Source organism: Gallus gallus, chromosome 1 (assembly GCF_016699485.2).
Source record: "Gallus gallus isolate bGalGal1 chromosome 1, bGalGal1.mat.broiler.GRCg7b, whole genome shotgun sequence".
In the NCBI taxonomy this organism is placed as follows: domain Eukaryota; kingdom Metazoa; phylum Chordata; class Aves; order Galliformes; family Phasianidae; genus Gallus; species Gallus gallus.
The window spans coordinates 145,139,428-145,157,356 of NC_052532.1; the positions used below are offsets into that span (position 1 = coordinate 145,139,428).

Here is a 17,929-nt window from a genome sequence, read left to right on the forward strand (position 1 = left end):
GTCTTTTCCAACCTTAGCGATTCTATGATTGATTCTATTCATTTAGGGAAACATTGTAAGCATGACTGACTTTTCCTAAACTAAGCTTCCATTTTTCACAGTAGGATTTGTTAGCAGGATATCATCATGGAAGTAGAACTTCAACAATGGAACCATCAGCTTTACAACTTGTTCAGTGTACTCCACAAACCCTTCCTTTAGCTCTTTCGCATAGCAAACCTGAAACACAAAACATGGAAGTGCCATGTTAACATGCCACGTTATGTGCAATATTTAATGGAAAAAATCAGCAGTCACAAAAAAAGTTAGAATTCTTCAACATCTCCAATGCTGCAGAAGTTCTGCAAACGAAGATCAGCTCTGTTCACCTTAAAAATTTAAGGTTCTAAAAAAATTATCTTCAAACAATAGGAAAATAAGTTGCCTGAATCCTAAACTCAATGCTATCACCAAAAGAAAAACAAAGCTATTTAACTCGGTACTATAAAGAATGGCTTTGTTATGGATTTTGGCCTTGGACTTCATTGTCCAGCAATACACACATCACCAAGGTTGCCTTATTACTCACCAGCATTTGGCATGCAGTTGCTTTCTCTTCAAGACCTGCAGTTTTGATTCCGAAACTTTGCTGATCTCCTAGGTTTACAAACTCCCAACCATCATCATCACTCATATTCTCCATATCTTGTGCTGTTTTCAAAACAAAACAAAAAAAAAACCATTTACTTCAAATACAACCATTTACTTCAGCGTTTTTCAAGCAAAGCATCAGCTTAAAACCTACTGTCTAAAAGAGCTACTTCAGGTTTAATGGATGCAGTTTTCATTAGAGGGCCCATGACAACAGGAAGGTACTGCTGAAATTCCTTTCCAAGAATTTTGCACATTCTGGCCCACGCTGAGATCATGTAAGAAATCTGTAAGAGAGGACAGTCAAAGTTTTCACGTCTCACATTTCCTTCTAGTGCATATTTATAATGATATCATAAAGAAAGAACACTTTACAATAGATTTTTTTTTTCCCCCTCAAAGAAAGTCAGTAGGGCATAAGATAGATTTAAAAAGAGAAGACTGAGAAAAACCCAAATCTGATATGCACATTATGTACAAATGAAGCTTGAGAAGACCTCTCCCCCAAGCCTTTATATGAAACAATGCATTGACATCTCTTATCAAAGGTGTGGTAGTATAAGATATACACGTAAGGCAATCACAACACTCTTCAAAAGAGAATTTCTTTCTGAAATGAATGATTTCCTGAATTCAAGTGATACTATTGACTGAGTCTCATTCCTTTCCTTGCAGAACCAAAGACTAATGTAGTGTTTTATGAGGAATGTCTCAGTTGCACAAGTCAAAATAGTTCTTTACTCACTAGAACAGCTGCCTAATAGAACTCATGGAACTATTTATAAGAAGATGACAGCAAAGGAATAGTCACACAATGCCAAATAAAGTAGCAGCTATGAGACAAGGGATGAATGTCCATACAGCAAATATAGATTCTGGATGTCAGATCTCCTAACCAGGGACATCTCAGGGCAGTCAATCCCTTATAAACGATGTGGTTAACTGTTAGCCTAACTGCAACTACTTTTTTTTTTTTCCCCTCTTTAAGGAATGTCACATGCACAACGAACATTTTAAATCCTAACAAGCAAGACAGAAATAAGTTTAACATACTTGTGGATCATCGTCTTCTAGATCACTGAAGTCTGTCTGTGTCTTCAATAACAGCTGCATTACATCTGATGCGTCCTGCATAAACTAAATGTAGGAAAACGTGCTTTTAAAGGCAAATCAAAGGAGTACTTTGCTGAAACTCTTAACACCAAACAATGTAAGTGTTTATGTCCAACACGTTATCAAGACAGAAGTTAAAGCTTCAGAAAGCCTGATATGTAGATCCAAAGAAAGAATGTGTTTTCACTTGTAAGAGTCACTGAAGGATTCTGGCCTTCAGCCTCACAGCACGTCTATTCACATACTTGAAAGCATGAAGAGAGCTGTTTAAAAACAAATCACCAAAACCTACTTAAGTACCTTTTACTCCTGCAGACCAGGAATAAACCAAGAGCATAAGCTACTAATGAGATAGCAATATTTTAAGTCATATCAGATGCTTCAGTGTAGTTACTCACACCCTCTTTTCACTTCCTGCATTCCTATTAGTCCTCCAAGAAGAATTTACTGAAGGTTAGTCTTTTCTTAATCCGTACATCATGTTATTCTACTTTAAGTATGATTTTGTCTTCCTCACTCAATAAAATGAAAATCTGTGTCCATAATTCAAACTTGCTATCAGAACATCACATCTTAGACAGTCCTTCACACTTGCTTATTGGCACTTTTACAATATGCACTCTAACCAACACATAATCAACTAAAAAAAATCCCTGCCAAATGCACTGAAGCTCGTTACAAGTGACTGCTTTCAGTTCTATAGCAAAAGCACACTCAAACATTTCCAAGCATCTGACCATAAAAAAAACTACAACCAAACAAGATCACCTATGCTAAGCTTCCTTTTAACTATTTAAATCTTAGCCACCATTATGACACTGCTTAAATGAGATGCTCCAGTATTTCTCTTTTAAAAAAAAAAAGAAAAACCCACTCACTATCAACATGAGAATAACTTAAGTTGATGTATTTTAGTAATATTCCATTCTGAATTTGTGAATCTAAACAGAAAGACGGTGAATACAGTTACCAGAGAAGAAAACAGAAGTGCAAACATTGAAACCTGCAACATAACTATATGTTTAAAAAGTGATCATGTCAATTCATTGTAAGCATCACAAGAAACAAGCCTGCTTGAAAATACGTTCAGATAGACAGATAAGATTATAGTATGAATCACAGAATGGCTTGGAAGAGACCTTAAAGCCCATCCAGTTCTGCCATGGGCAGAGCTGCTACCCACTAAATCAGGCTCCCCAAGGCCCCATCCAACCTGGCCTTGAACACCTCCACAGCCTCTCTGGGCAACTTGTTCCCAGCCCCACCACCATCTGCATTAAAAAAAAAACTTCCCCCTAAAATCTAACCTAAATCTCCCCTCTTCTAGTTTAAAACAACCATTTCCCCTTGTCCTATCACTACCAGACACCGTAAAAAGTCTGTCTCCTTCCTGCTTATAAGCTACCTTCAAGTACTCGAAGGCCACAATCGTGCCTCCCTGGAGCCTTCTATTTTCCAAGTTGAGATCTTACCTTTTCTTTACCAACAGCAAGACCAATTAGGCTGATGCATTCAATAGTTTTTCCTCGCAGAAGCCTCAGTTCCTTCTGGACAGCATTCTCAACAATGTGTTTTAAAGAGGTCATAAATAAGTCATAGTATGGAACAAACTTCTCCTCTGCTGTATCTGCAACCGATGCTATTGAAGTCACAACTTGCTCCAAAACCAGCTTAGTGCCTTTCTGTATCAACTTGAAGAGAGGAAAATAAAGTGTTATATTTCCAAAGCAAGTATTTTAATGAACAGCATTCAAAAATCGAAAAACATGCTCATGGGCATATCCTCATTCTTGTCTGTTTGTAATGACAGTAGATCTGTCTACTGGTTTGTAGTTCACAGTTCAGCTACACTTAGTTGTACACATGCAAGAGATCACGCGCTGTGAAGCTGTTCATCCAGTACATTATACCTCTTGTAGTTTTATCACCATAGTGGAATGAAGATGCTTCACTAGGTTATCCAGATATGGAATTAGCAGTGACTTTGGACAGTCTTCAGTGAAGTTTATGAGCGCTGCGGCAGCATGGGCTTGAACACGCTGGTTGTCTTGATCCTCCATGGTCTGCAGAAGAGCTGCTATCACCTGAAATAGAAATGAACATTTACAGAAAAGCAAGTTTCTGAATGGAACATCTTTTGTTTGTTTGTTTTGTGCTGTTTTACTACTTACTTTCTCATGAAATTTCTTTTGGAAGCCAGGTGCAAAGTCAGTCGCCATTTGTCCGATAGCATTACAAGCAGCGTATCTCACTCTTGGATGCTGAAAAATTAATTGCCCTCAAATGATTAAGAAGTAGTCACAAGAGCAGAAATGAAAACGTTTTGAAATAACGAACTGTATTACACTCACCGGGTCCTGAAGGAATAGCAGAACAAAATTAACTATCTCATTTAAAATTCCTTCCATCTGTTGGTGGCAACCTTCTCCGATGGCTGAGAGAGCCATCAAGCCTGCGTGTCTGTACTTCCAGTCAGCTACAGAAGATTAAAGAAACATAGACATTAAGAAGACAAACCACTTCTATTTGAGGGGTGGGGCAGCGGCAGGAAGAATAGGTGAGGGAAGGGAAATAAATGCAACTGGTTTACTTTGCAAATACGTTTTTGATCTTTCTCATCTGTACTTTCAGTGATACACGAAAACTGGAGTGCCTAATCCAGGCCAAATCCACACCTAACCAAAATCTAAGCAGCAGATACAATTATGTACACAGTACTAACATCCGGGAATAGCATTTTAATTAAATGAGCTAACCAGGGAAACATTTTTTTCCTGTGTTAGAGCAGCCTACATTATACTCTCTAGGTCAGGGGGGAAAAGAAAGGTCTACGGAATCAAATATATGAATTTAAAACAAAGAAATAGTCAGAACTAAAACATTCAGAAGTGGCATCAGAACTGTTTAACAACAGTGATATTTCACTTAGGGCTAATGAGGCTTTCTCCCCATCGAGTCCTATTAGTCTCATCTTAGAGAAGTGGGTATTGTGGCATTTGATCTTTCACCATCTCCTTTTTCAGGAAGAGATGGAGTATCATCTCGATAGAGGATACAGTGAAGCAGTTTATTTTTTGTTATTTACACTAATTGGATGTTCTTAGTTAAGAACTTCCTATCAATGAGTATCTCTGAATCAAATGGTACCTACTGCATCTCCCTTTCCCAAAGAAGGAAAGATACCTGCTAGGTACTGCTCTAACCCAACAGAAAGATAGCTGATAAGTCTGATGCTACGTGACCTCCTACAGGAGTAAAGGTCTTACAACCATTAAACTCTACTCTTCTCTGTGGGCTCTACAGAACACAGCATTTGCCGGTCTGAAAGCTATTAATATCAGAAGAGAAACACTAAAGGGAGTTTTTGGGAACAGATTTCTGAAGAAAATTCCCAAGGAGACCTTATCAATTTTCATGCTCTGCAGGTGATACCTTGAATGGCCCTCTATTCCCCATCCTAGAGGGTAACAGCCTCTTTTCATCTGAGTTTTAAATTATTGAAGGAGGATATGCATAGAGAAATATTATCTTCTTTGCATTATTTTCTATATTGACAGCTCAACTCACAAGTCAACTGAAAGTAAGCATACTTTTTCTGTTTTGGAAGGCTGCCTGAGCTAGCATTACAGGTCTTTGCAAGAAGAAAAGCGGCATTCAAAGGGATTGATAAATGATATATGTAACTATCTCATGGAACCAATACTTAAATCATCATAATCAAACACAGACAGCCTACCACAGACTTCTGTGTTTTGATGCATCAAATTCGGGAGTAGGGGGTGTGACAGAGACAAATTCTTGTTTCAGGACTGTAATGTATTAGAAATTCACTTAAATGCAGCACTTCCAAAGAGATCCGAGCTTCAGATCACCAGGGCACACTTAAGGTATCCTATGACACTGCACACTGACTGAGAACAGCAGAAAACAAGACAAAAATCAGTCTGTTGTGTTTTTGACATCTGCTCAGCTGTTTGGGGTCCAGTCTTAATGCACTCTATATAAGTCTTAATAAATCCCAGTATAAAGGGAAGCGTTGCATTTCAAAGTACACAGCACTTGCATTTTTTGCTGCTGAAATCAAAAGAAGCGTATGAAACGCATCGCTTAGCTCAGCAGAAAGACTTCAGAGGTATCAAAGTTCCTGGAAAGTTAACAAGTGCAAAAAAATTTGCATTGACTTACGATTCTGAAGCATCTGCATAATATGTTCTTTAATCATAGGTAAAACAAGCTTTCCTCCGAGGCCACACGCCATCCTGTCCAGCGCACTCTCACCAGCCACTGCATTGCTAAACAACAAAAAAGAGCAAACGTTTGACATCTACAACAAAACAAACAGTTTGGGTTTTTTGTGTAGTTCTACTCCTCAAGCTTTTGCCACCTGAATACAGACCAGACTCCATCAGTAAATAAGGTAAGCCCAAGTCTAAAAGCACACATGATGGATGCTTTGGCCATAGAATAGCTACTTAACCTCCACAAAAAGCTTACTATCTGTAGAACTAATAATAGTGGCCAGCATATTTTTGTATAAATCGTCCAGCAAGGCTGCCATATCAGTACTACAGCAGCACACCCCCTGGCCAATGACTCAGGCAGGAAACATCCATTCCAGGTGAGAAATGTGTGACTTGCAGTCAGAACTGACAATAGCCAAACATTACCTAAATACAATGACTTGTTTTACCCAGTAGAATTAATCCTTACAGACAAATGAATGAAGTTTTCAGGACACAGCTAGATGCTGTTGCAGTCTGGGTATGGCTTCCCCTCTAATAACTCAAGGTTATTATAGTACCTTCTAGACACTACGCTGACCGAAAAGCTGAACAATGGTCCAGAATAGGATGAATCTCTTTCCTCTGTCAAATATCAGTTGGCTGGGCCATAAATAGAGGTCTTCAAACTATCATGCTTGAATCCCCAGGTCTCTTTAGAAAAGTATATACAGTCTAAAAATTCACATGCTGCAAGCAAAACTGCTCGCACAAAGACATCGACAACGTCGTATGTTCCTCTTCAGATTAATCATGTTCTGATAGAAGCATCACCAGCCAGAGCATGGCCACATAGATTCAGACTGGAGCAAACTCACTGGAGTTTTTGGCTCCTTTCATCTGCAATGACGCCCCTCGAGTTCCTTCCTTCCACCATTAATTCGTACATTCAATTTGAGGAAATAAAGGTAGTATTAGCTCACAAAAATGACCACACATCTCTGTGCAACATTTGCAAAGCTTTTGCCAGGGAACAAGGAAGTCGGATTAGAGTCTTCCTTCTTTTTAGAATTTCACTGCTGTGTGAAGCCAAAGGGACAAAGAGACTGGAAATGCTAAATAATCCCTGATGCTTTTGAGTACACTGACTCACATCCCCCTTAGTCAGATCCGAACACACCCTAAGTAGGCTGCAGCCTGATTACTATTAGCCAGTTTCTTGGACTGCAAATAAATTCCAGGCATCTTACATAGCTAGAAAGTACTCAAGCACAAGAAGCTAGAAAACATATCATGCTCATTAACAACTCTCTACAAAGACGAACTTCGGTGGTGGGAAATGCACAGTAACATGAGTGAATGTGCTGAAAGAATAAGCAAATACAATCTCCACAAGCTAGCTGATTTCTAGGATTTTCTATCAAACTCTCCAGCTCTCCTACTATTTTGACAACCAGAACAGCTGAGTTTCTCCTTTAGGAAAAGTCTAAATTGTTCTTTTACCTTTGCTTACTACTTTTAACAGAAGGAATTTCACACTAGAATCCACACTTGTGTTGAGAAGAACTACTCTGCTGAGAGTAAAGAGAAATTGGCATGCCTCAAGGGGATGATTCAGAGTACTTACTAAGCTGCCTAAAGCAGGTCGTCGGAATGAAACCCCACACCCTAAACGACCTGATAAGGATTTCAACTTTAACTTTCAGTATTCTATTTACCCTTGAAATTTAACAGAATGAAAAGGCTCTCATACTTGACAAACTTGAATGCCAGTATGGCAAACTGCAATAGTTGAAGAAGCAGGATGAGCTAAAATGCTCTAATTACCATGAGGAGGAAGGGGGGTGGAGGAAGGTAGTTTAGTTCCCATTCCATAATCAAGAGGAACCAAAAGAAGTGTCCCAACTTGAGCATAAGAGTATACAGGTTGTTCCATAAATTCCTGTGCATCAGTTCTGCAAGCAGCTTGTATGCCTGGATATCTAGTACAAGTTGCTATGTAGATCAGTAGTAACACAGTATCTCCTCTACTGTTTATCTTCCTATGAGTATTTCCAACTAGTTTGCTAATTTATGAGATGGGGGAAAAGATCTGTAAGACAGAAGTAAGTATTTCCAGGCTAAACTACAAAATTACTATATATAAAAACTGCAAGAACGAGTTTGGAAAGCTGCTTCAGAGAAGGAAAAGTTGCATAACTAATACAACTGAGGCTCTACTAAGAACACATTGATTAAAGAAAGTGATTTTCTCCTCATGACTCTTTAAGGGCTTCCTCCTCTTTTGTGCATGTGGTAAAATTTGTACTCTGTCACAAACTGTTCTGAAACACCCATTACATCAGAGGACTCAAGGAAGAGACAGATGTTGCAAAAAGCACCTAGCCCTTTTTTTTACCAAAGGACACCGTGTCTTTGCAGATGTGTGGACATAACCATCTCACTGCACATATTTCTGCTTTCTTCTACTTCATTCTACCTCTATTTGGACAGGGGCAGACATGGGAGCCCGTAGACATACCACTGCCTAGAGTGAAAAGTTGGAGGAAGCTACAAAGCACGCAGGAATTCAGGAAGACTGGACATGTTTAGCAGGCCTCCCTTCCTTACCGTAAGACAAGACAAGCTGCTAGTAGCCATACCAAGAGATATATAATAATAGCAAAACAAACAACTTTTTGAGCCAGACAGAGGCCAGCATGGAATCCCACAACACATACTACCATCTCTTCAAAATAAAGCATTTCTTTTTTCTTTATCACCACCTTTTCAAGGGCCCGGATCATGAAAAATACGTAGCAAATGGTTGGAGGTGACTAAAATCAGTGTCGCTCAGCTTTGGTTCCAGCTGATTTCAGGAAAAGCTCAATTTAATAGATCAGAACTGAATTCTAAACTGAGTAAATAACATAAAAAAAACAGAAGGTGTAAAAGTGAAAAGTTAAAACAGTGCAAAACAGCAGGCAAGACAACAGGCAACTTACAGATGTGCATTACAGCAATAAGCAAATACTGACAGAATTTATTTACTTGCCAAACAGTACCTAAATAATCTACAGATAAACTGTTCTTGCAACCAAGTGTGGCTATTTACAATTACAGATCTCCTACATTTATCTTTTGTTACTTGAAGTTATCAGTTCATGCTACAGTTTTAATTTTTCCTCTTCAGTGTCTATGAACGTTCTTATATACCGCTCATGACTGGGAAAACAATTTAAGAGTTGACTGAGCAAAGAGAAAGTAATGCATTGCAGTCATCTGTATCCTGTATTTACAAGCTACCGTTAGCTATGCAATCTTGACAGTATATTGAAACAACGAGTTGCACAATTACCTGTCAAAATCATCATCTTCAAGCTCATCTGCATTTGCCCAATCTTCATCTTCTTCCAAGTCAACCATCATTGCTAACATCTGAGGAACTGAAATGGTAAGTTTTTAAACTCAGGTTGTTTCATTAAAATAGATTCTCAAAGAACAAGTCTAAGTTGTAAGTTTCCCTTTAGAAATCGTTGAAGGAAAAGGCCTCTTCTTCCCATAGCAGACAGCCAAGTCTGTCTGTCAAACTGCAGCAGCAAAAAAATTCAGAACAGATTTTCAGAACGTTAAAATCCAGACGAATGAAAAAAAAGCTGAGAGCTTTTCATATCAAAAAAATCATACTGCCTGTGCTGCTGCTCAGATTTACTGCCTGATTGGGTATACTGTAACTGATGAATTTCATAATACTTCTACTACTGTTAGCTACAAAAAAGGCACAGTCCTAAGCAAGCTCACCTCCCTGCACAGCTGGACAGATGAGAAACTCCTGCTGAACTGACTGATGACAGATGAAAATATCAGTATCGCGTAACAAGTACAAAAAAAGATCAAATCATGGATTGATTTGCTTGACGTGGCTACGCGGCTTCAGCCAGACATATCAAGATAGCTTAATGGACATTATCATGTCTCTAGTGTGATGCTTAAGTGTCAGAATTCTCTGTACTTACTACTCACCGAAAATCATTTCTTCAAGAAAAATCTATTAGAGCCCAGAAGCATTTCAGACACAGACACTCATAAGCACATGTGAAAATGATCTATTGACATAACTCAGACAGGTGGAAGTCAATCGTTATCTGCCACCAGTGCTATAAAGTCCCAACAACTCACATCAATCTTAATTACTGCTAACAAGTACGGCTGAGAACACACCACCACCCTAAGCTGTTTGGCTGTCATTGTATCTAAAAGCCTGCAAGCATTGAATATGTGAAGCATGTTCATTGAATATGAACTTGGTTGCAAGTGAGTACAACTTTACAGAGAATTTTTGTTTTTTTAACATAGAGTTGTACAGTACAGTTTCATTGTTGTCCCAACAGGCCCTCAAAATTTAACTACTGCCAGTGTGTGGGTTATTCGTTTATAATGAAGACAACTGAGCTTTGCTTACTGCCAAAGCATGCCAAGACTTCCCACTTCTGAGGCAAAACTACCACCAAAGCTAGGCTGCATCTTTGATTTCTAGGCAATAAGCAAATAAAAAAACCCCTCATCTTGAAGATGGAGCTCAGAGGGGGAAACGTGAACCCAAGTGAATCCCTGAGCAGAAAACTCAGGGAACAGGACACTTCTTGCTCCTAAATCAGGGTCACGTTCCACAAACCCAACATAAGGTGACAGTTTTACCTAAGATCAGATTCCAGCTGTGGAAAAATTAAGTGATTCAGCAACTTTTTAGTTGAATGAAAACAGAAAGTCCTTTAAACTAAAACACAAAACCAACACAAAAGCAATCCGTCTTTGTTACCCTTTTAGCATTCTCTGAACATAACTGCTTTATGAGCTCTGCAAAAGGATTTTTTTGTTTTGTTTTAAATCTTAGTGATTCATTAAGAGTGATTTTACAGCAGGTTGCAAACCAAAGGCATTTCACTTCCATGTGGTGTCTTATCCTAAGAAAGTATCTTGATACAAACGTTTCATCCCAAAGTAGCAATTACCTCTCCAATATAAAAGTAAAGCATTCTAAAGGGATATGGCTTCTCTGCTATGCTGCCTGACTAGCTAAGAAGCTTACAGTGATTTGGAGACATTCAGCAAGTTTCAAGTTAATATTCTCAGCAAGCTACAGGATGGAGAGAACACAGCATTCTGAACAGTTTGTAAAACATCTCAAATATGAAAATTCTCATTCTTTAGAAAGCTATTCTATAAGTATACAAAATGTCTAGTCAATAGCTTCAATAATGCTGATCAGATTCAGCTGTAACATTTTCCAGAAGTTTTATGATTGCTTTAGAGATCTATAGATCCATAACTTGCCTAAGCTTATGATTAAAAAGAATGTGTGGCAGAGTGAGGAAAAAAATACCCTTCCAAAGAATAGGCCACTCTGCTGTGTCAGTGTCCTCATCTGCTCGCAAGAAGGGTTTAAAAGGCAGAGAAATACCAGTGTGTCTGCTCATTTAAAAGCACTGCTGCTTGGACCATCCAGAAGGGTTATTTTTAGTACCTCAAATAATCCATGACTAAAAAAGCACCTCTCCAAAGAATTTACCATTTGCATGTTTAATAGACTAATTAGTTCAAGTGTTTACACGAGCATCTGATTTCTAAACTCATAGCTTTAAGTCAACACTGAAGCCCAACACTCATGCCGAATTCCTTCAGCCTTCAATTGCCAGCACCACAGAGTATCTGGCCTACATACCAAACTCCAAACGTAGGACTTCAGAACTGAACACATCCACTTTTTTTAAACATTACAAGTTCCTCAAGCCAGCAGAACAGCACGAAAGCTGTATTTTCCTTGGAAACACCTAATGAGAGTCCGCTGTGGCTCTATACAAATTTCTGGTGGCTGCATAAGCAGATTAGTTGATGAAGAGTCATAATAAAAAAGCATAAGAAAATTCTCCACAAGAAAATTCAACTCTGTCACTTCAAGTCACCAGCAGCAGCAAAAAAAAAAGACATTTGATACATTTTTGCTACCTGAACATCTGCAAAGTCAGTTTAATAAAGTAAAAGGCAAGTTATTTCAGAGAAAATGAATAAAATACTTACTGGCTTGTGCAACAATGTTTGTATGCCTCCTCAGCATAGCAGCAGCAGTTTCTGACAAGGTCACAATCACTTCGAGCGCCAACTGACGCTGCATGTTACTGAGATTGGTGTCTGCACACAACTACAATCCAGGAGATTGGAGCCAACAGTTAGAACAGATATTTCAAAGGAACAAAGATAGCAGTTTAAAAAGGTTCCTAGCTTTACCCTCAGGCTTAGCTGCAGCGTGGGTTCTAAGTGTGGTCGCAAATACTTTGGAACAGAATCTGCAATTTCTACGAGGGACTTCAGGACAGAGTCGTCATTTTGATAGCAGGAATCATTTACGGCCTATAAAGGGTAAGATGAAAATAAGATGATTAAATAAAAAGCAAACAGCATATCACAGGGACTGCAAAGAATCACAGAATCACCAAGGTTGGAAAAGACCTTCAAGATAATATAGCCCAACCATCCACCTGTCACCAATATTGCCTGCCAAACCATGTCCCTCAGTACAACATCTAAGTGTTCCTTGAACACCCCCAGAGATGGTGACTCCATCACCTCCCTGGGCAGCCCATTCCAGTGCCTGACCACTCAGAGAGAGAGTTCAGCCAGAATCTCCCCTGTGTCAACTTGAGGCCATTCCCTTCAGTCCTACCACTAGCTACACAGGAAAAGAGGCCGACACCCACCTCACCACAACCTCCCTTCAGGTATTTATAGAGAGCAATAAGGTCTCCCGAGTCTCCTCTTCTCCAGAGGAAACAATCTCAGCTCCTTCAGCTGTTTCTCATAAGACTTGTGCTCCAGACCCCTCATAGCTTCACTGCCCTCCTCTGGACACGCTCCAGGGCCTCAATGTCTTTCTTGTAGTGAGGGGCCCAAAACTGAACACCATATTCAAGATGTGGCCACAAGCCAGGATGCCATTGGCCTTTTTGGCCATCTGGGCACACTGCTGGCTCACGTTCAGAAATCACATACCGGGTCCAAAACCTACAAGCTTTCTGTAAATAAGAAGTATTTTTGCGTCTTCCCTTCTTGCAGCTCTCCCTCATTCTGATTCTGAAGAGGTACAACGCAGTATTTTCTGGAAGTCTCTTCAGAACTCCAGATTCTACAGTCATTTTATCACTGACAGTGTATGAGACAAGACCAGGTTGCTGAACTTGCAGAACAAGTTCAAAACATATGTCGAGTCCTAAAACACAGAGGCAGTTATCAGTAGTATAGAACACCAGCAATTAGACTCAACTGAAGTCCCAGTCACTTTTTACCACTGCTACAAGTTCAATCTCTTTGATAGAAGATTCAACACTCATTTCTGGAAGTTCAGCTTCCAACAGAACTGCTGCAGAAATCTGACAAAGGACTGAATTGCTAAGTCAGATTTTTAGTTTTACACAATTTAAAAAAATCACTGCAATACTTCAACAACAACAACAACAAGCATCCAACTGTCTCCAAAGGTCACTCACCGCTATTCTAACACATCCCATCTCCTATTTATAAACTGGGATTTTCATACCCATCTTGTGTTACCACAGCCAGAGAATCAAGTCCTCCTCACAATAAGGTATTTTAAAACACGGCCTCTGTAGCGTAGCCCTGTGATCAACAGTTGCAAAATAGTTGAAAATTCAAGCCAGGTGCTGCAGCACAATGGTTAACGTGAACTTTTAGAAGGTAAAATAGCTTATATAGATAGTTATATCACACAAAGTGGGATATTAATCTGTAGCCTAAGAACAGCTTACTATTTAATTGCTGAACATCAAGACAAATGGAATGCCTACCCAAATCCTGCCCTGCTCCCACTCATGCAGTACTTAGTAGCCAAGGTCCTCTTAATTCCAATTTGAACAATACAGTTGCCACTGCCAAAATCAAAGGCTAAACCACCAAATAGTGAACTCCATATCCAAATATGCACCTCACACAGTCTAGTGCACATTTTCAACATCAGCTTATACAAAAAAACCTTCCTCTCCCTTTCCATTTAAGATCAAGCAGAATGCCAACAGTTGCAGTAGACAGAAAACTTGGCATAACTTATTTTTTTTAGCTTGCCACAATGCTCACGTGGGCCAGGTTTACAGCTTACACTGTCAGAAACAGCCTCCTGTACTGACTGCAAGCAAGAAGTCTCTCTTTATCCTCAACTTAGCCTAATTCAAAACACGTTCACTACAGTTCTTATCACGCGTAGCCAGCAACTTCCACTTCTGTACTGCTACAGACAGTGAGCAGACCCAAGACATAGCAGCCCCTCATAGCTGAAATCATTTGTTTCCACTTTTGCTTACAATAGGCTTCCCCACAAAAGTAAACTTACACCAACTTATGAACTTACAGAATACCAACCTTTGCTCAACTGTTTCCCTCCTAAAATGGTCCTAATCAAGTCTCAGACATCATATGAAGCACAGTAAGTCATTCTGCTTGCAAATTCAATTTAGGAAACAGTAAAGATCATTTTATCCAGACTGCTGTTCTGACTTTGAGATCTTTGATCAGAATAATTCTGTGCTTTCCTCTACACTGACGAGGTATGGCATATCACAGGTAAATGATTTCATTGTCTACCAGAAACCTCCAGATAGCCTATATTTAAAGTATATTTCAATATCAAGGTTAATTAAAAAGTGGTACAATTCTCACTTGAATGCCTTACGAACAATTTAAACTCATTTATCTACACAGTGCCCGTTGACCAGCATTTAACTATTCTCCTTCAACTTGTCAATTACCTTTATTTACAAAATCCCGTTTTGGTTTCCATCTTGCTGGTGACCGATGTCAGGTTAATTAACACATTTAATTAATCCAGGTCTCAGCAAAGATTTATACACTACATCAGTTTGCAGGCTGATAATTTCTCCTTGGATCCAGTCAACACAGACACATTAACAGCACATTACTGCTTACTTGTGTGGTTTCTTACCTGCAAGATTCCAGGTAACAAGTCTGCAAAATGTTTAAGAAGGGGAATATTGTGCTCATTAGCAAGCACAAATGCAGCTGCAGCTCTAGCAGACAGAGTCTTGATCTAGAAGGTGGGATTAGAGAAATAAACGTGAGGAACTGGTAACAAAACACATATTTGTTTTCTTCTAACACTATGCCCACTGTAAGACTCAGCTGGATTATCATTTTCTTTTTACATTTTCCTAATAGATGTAGAAACCAGTTGTTAACATGGACTTTTGCATCTTGCTTTAAATTAAGGTAAAACGGTAAGATTCTCAGCACCTCTGTCCTCTGAGATACCAGGAAGTTTATCACATTATTCTTCTGAGTTAGCATGTATTTCCCATTTTTTTCTGTTTTCATCTCAAAAAAAAGCTACCTTCCCCAGCTTCCTTTCCAACCTCAAAGTCCCATTATTCAAAAAGTGTGATTTAAGTTCTTAAAACATGCTTCTGTGTAAAGGCATGATTTGTGGTACTTTTAAAATTGTTACTCAGTTGACTTTCAAAGGTCAGACAAAGTAACCCGCGGAGGAACAGAAAACTGAGCCCATATATCACAGCAGGGTTTCCTACACTTGCCCAGCATTTTCCTGAACAAGAGAAACACTTTCAAAGTACAATTCTCTGAACAAATCAATAAATCTGAAGCCTTCCAGAAAAGCAAGGCTTGCTACATGCCCATAGAGCAAACCATGCATGACCAGTACAGAATGTATCTATTCTGTTAAACATGAGGGCCAGAAAGTGGGCTTAACAATGAGTTTCTGATCACTCACACTGCCAATTAAAACCCCTGGCTCTGTGTTTAGTCACTACAAATACGTTTCTCCGTGCATAACTGCCAGGCAAGAGTTTTGGCCAATGCAGTGATATGAGCCAGTAAGCCCACCTTAGGACCATGAGAACATCTGACCCTTTTGTTTTACTGTAGGCATAGTTAAAACTCCTCCAGATGTACACTGACTTCAGGTACCACGATCCTCTGGTTGGAATCTTAATGTTTGAAACCACTACAATAAACTCGGAGTGAGAAAAACAATCAAAAACAACAGTCTTACTGATGGATGCTCCTGATCTTGCATACACTGAACCAGCATCCTTTTAATAACCTCCAAATAATGTTGCTGCTGATTTCCAAAAATGCCAGGAAAATTCCTGAAAAGATAAAGACAAGAACATTAACACAACTTCCCACAGTTCAACTGTAACTGCTACCTTAAACTTACCTATTGTTTTAGATATAGGTTGCAACCATACACGCATTGGCATTTATTGAACTCTTAGAACAAAATAAACGCAACTTATGATTACTTGTTAATTAAGTAGTGACAGTGTTTACTATATTTTTACATATATGACTTGGATCACCTGTGAAAATGTGTCAAAGCCTGAAAGCTTACCAGAAAATATGCAGAGCAGCTTCACGAAGTCCAACGTTTTGAGAACTGACAGAATCAAATAAGAATTTCAGAACATCTGGCCACTGGTTGTTTCCATCTTCATCTAGATGAAACACGACAAGGGTTGTCAGGGAAGCAAGGATGAGATAAGCATAAGCAAGATAAGAGTGGATCTCTCTCAATTAAGTCGGGCAAATAGTCATCAATACTGAAGTTCAGAACAACTGATGTGAGGAAGCATCCAAATCACAGCATAAGATACGGCTAAAATGGTAGATCCAAAGGCACAACGTGATCTCTATTTACTGCTATAACAGTATTCAAGAGTAACTGCTCAGCATAACATTCATTAGAATTGAAATGTAATGTCTTTCTAAAACTTCATTCAATTTCACCTCCGGAAATTTAAAAAGCAGAACTAAGGAATCTTATTTTTGTCTGATCAAGAATAATGTAAGCAAACATCACATTTTATTTGAAATCCCCAAATCAATTAACACACAATGTGCTGAAGCATACACAACACATGAGAAAAAACCAAAACTATCAACACGATATTAGCTGAAATAAAGTACCTATCAAGTTCCTGGCCAGCTCAGCAACAATGTCACAGATTTTTTTCCTCATACTGGACTGTGCTTCCAACTGAATAATCAACAGCAGCCCAGTTTTGAGTGAGGTCTGATCATCAGGTGAGAGAGCAGGATAAACTTCTTCAAAAGCGGAAGACAAAAGGCGTCGTAGAAGGACAGCTGCCATCTGTCGTGCCTGTTGGATGAGACAGCATGTATGTTAAAAGAGTTCTGACGTGAAACTCAAAGGAAGAAGAGAGAACCCCCTCCATGAGTAACTGTAGCGCTCCATAAACCAATCGGTTTTTAAAAAGGAACAACATAGAGGCAGAACTAGTAGGCAAGTCAACGACAAGAACTAGAAATTTAGCACCTATCTTGTTTTGAGGGTCCCTATACAATTTTCTTTCTGTGTTATCTGCCTCTGAACTGCATTGAAAAAGAAAAGCCATGTGCTCATGATTAAAGATGGCAGGTATAATGCTTTCTAATGTTTGGCTTTCACTGTATAGACTTGTTTGGTAGACAAAATACCTCTCAGGTAACAGGTGACAACTAAAATAACTGGTAAAACCATCGCTAGAGATGTCAGTAAGTTGATGCTCCTTTACTATCACAGCTATTATTTGAAGAAATGGCTTCAAGCTCAAGGAGGGTAGACTTAGGTTGGGTACAATGAAAAATCTTTTACAGTGAGGGTGGTGAAGCACTAGAACAAGTTGCCCAGCGATGTGGTTGATGTCTCATCCTTGGAGACTTTCAAGGCGAGGCTGGATCAGGCCCTGGGCAACCCGATCTAGCTGTGGTGTCCCTGTTCAATGCAGGGGAGTTGGACTATATGGCCTTCAGAAGTTCTTTCCAACTCTATGGATTCTATAATTCTATGAAACCCTCAAAGGTATTAAGCTCTTCTGGAGTTGAACTTTGGATATAATGTTTTGTGACAAGTTAAAAAGCTTAGCTGCATTACTGAAAGATGT

At 39.2% G+C, this 17,929-nt stretch overlaps 1 protein-coding gene across 1 annotated transcript in view; it reads right to left on the reverse strand.

The window, feature by feature from the left end:
• IPO5 (importin 5) overlaps positions 1 to 17,929 on the reverse strand; it is a 37,624-nt gene that overhangs the window by 10,844 nt on the left and 8,851 nt on the right. Inside the window, exons 3-18 of the mRNA XM_416978.8 lie at positions 16,953 to 17,145; positions 16,378 to 16,480; positions 16,036 to 16,132; positions 14,950 to 15,054; positions 12,228 to 12,350; positions 12,021 to 12,141; positions 9,301 to 9,388; positions 5,929 to 6,035; positions 4,095 to 4,219; positions 3,915 to 4,004; positions 3,654 to 3,827; positions 3,216 to 3,434; positions 1,684 to 1,767; positions 785 to 917; positions 569 to 690; positions 123 to 219 (exon numbers count right to left, since the gene is read on the reverse strand). Of these exons, the coding sequence (XP_416978.5) occupies positions 123 to 219; positions 569 to 690; positions 785 to 917; positions 1,684 to 1,767; positions 3,216 to 3,434; positions 3,654 to 3,827; positions 3,915 to 4,004; positions 4,095 to 4,219; positions 5,929 to 6,035; positions 9,301 to 9,388; positions 12,021 to 12,141; positions 12,228 to 12,350; positions 14,950 to 15,054; positions 16,036 to 16,132; positions 16,378 to 16,480; positions 16,953 to 17,145 (1,981 nt within the window). The remainder of the gene's footprint in view (positions 1 to 122; positions 220 to 568; positions 691 to 784; positions 918 to 1,683; positions 1,768 to 3,215; positions 3,435 to 3,653; positions 3,828 to 3,914; positions 4,005 to 4,094; positions 4,220 to 5,928; positions 6,036 to 9,300; positions 9,389 to 12,020; positions 12,142 to 12,227; positions 12,351 to 14,949; positions 15,055 to 16,035; positions 16,133 to 16,377; positions 16,481 to 16,952; positions 17,146 to 17,929) is intronic.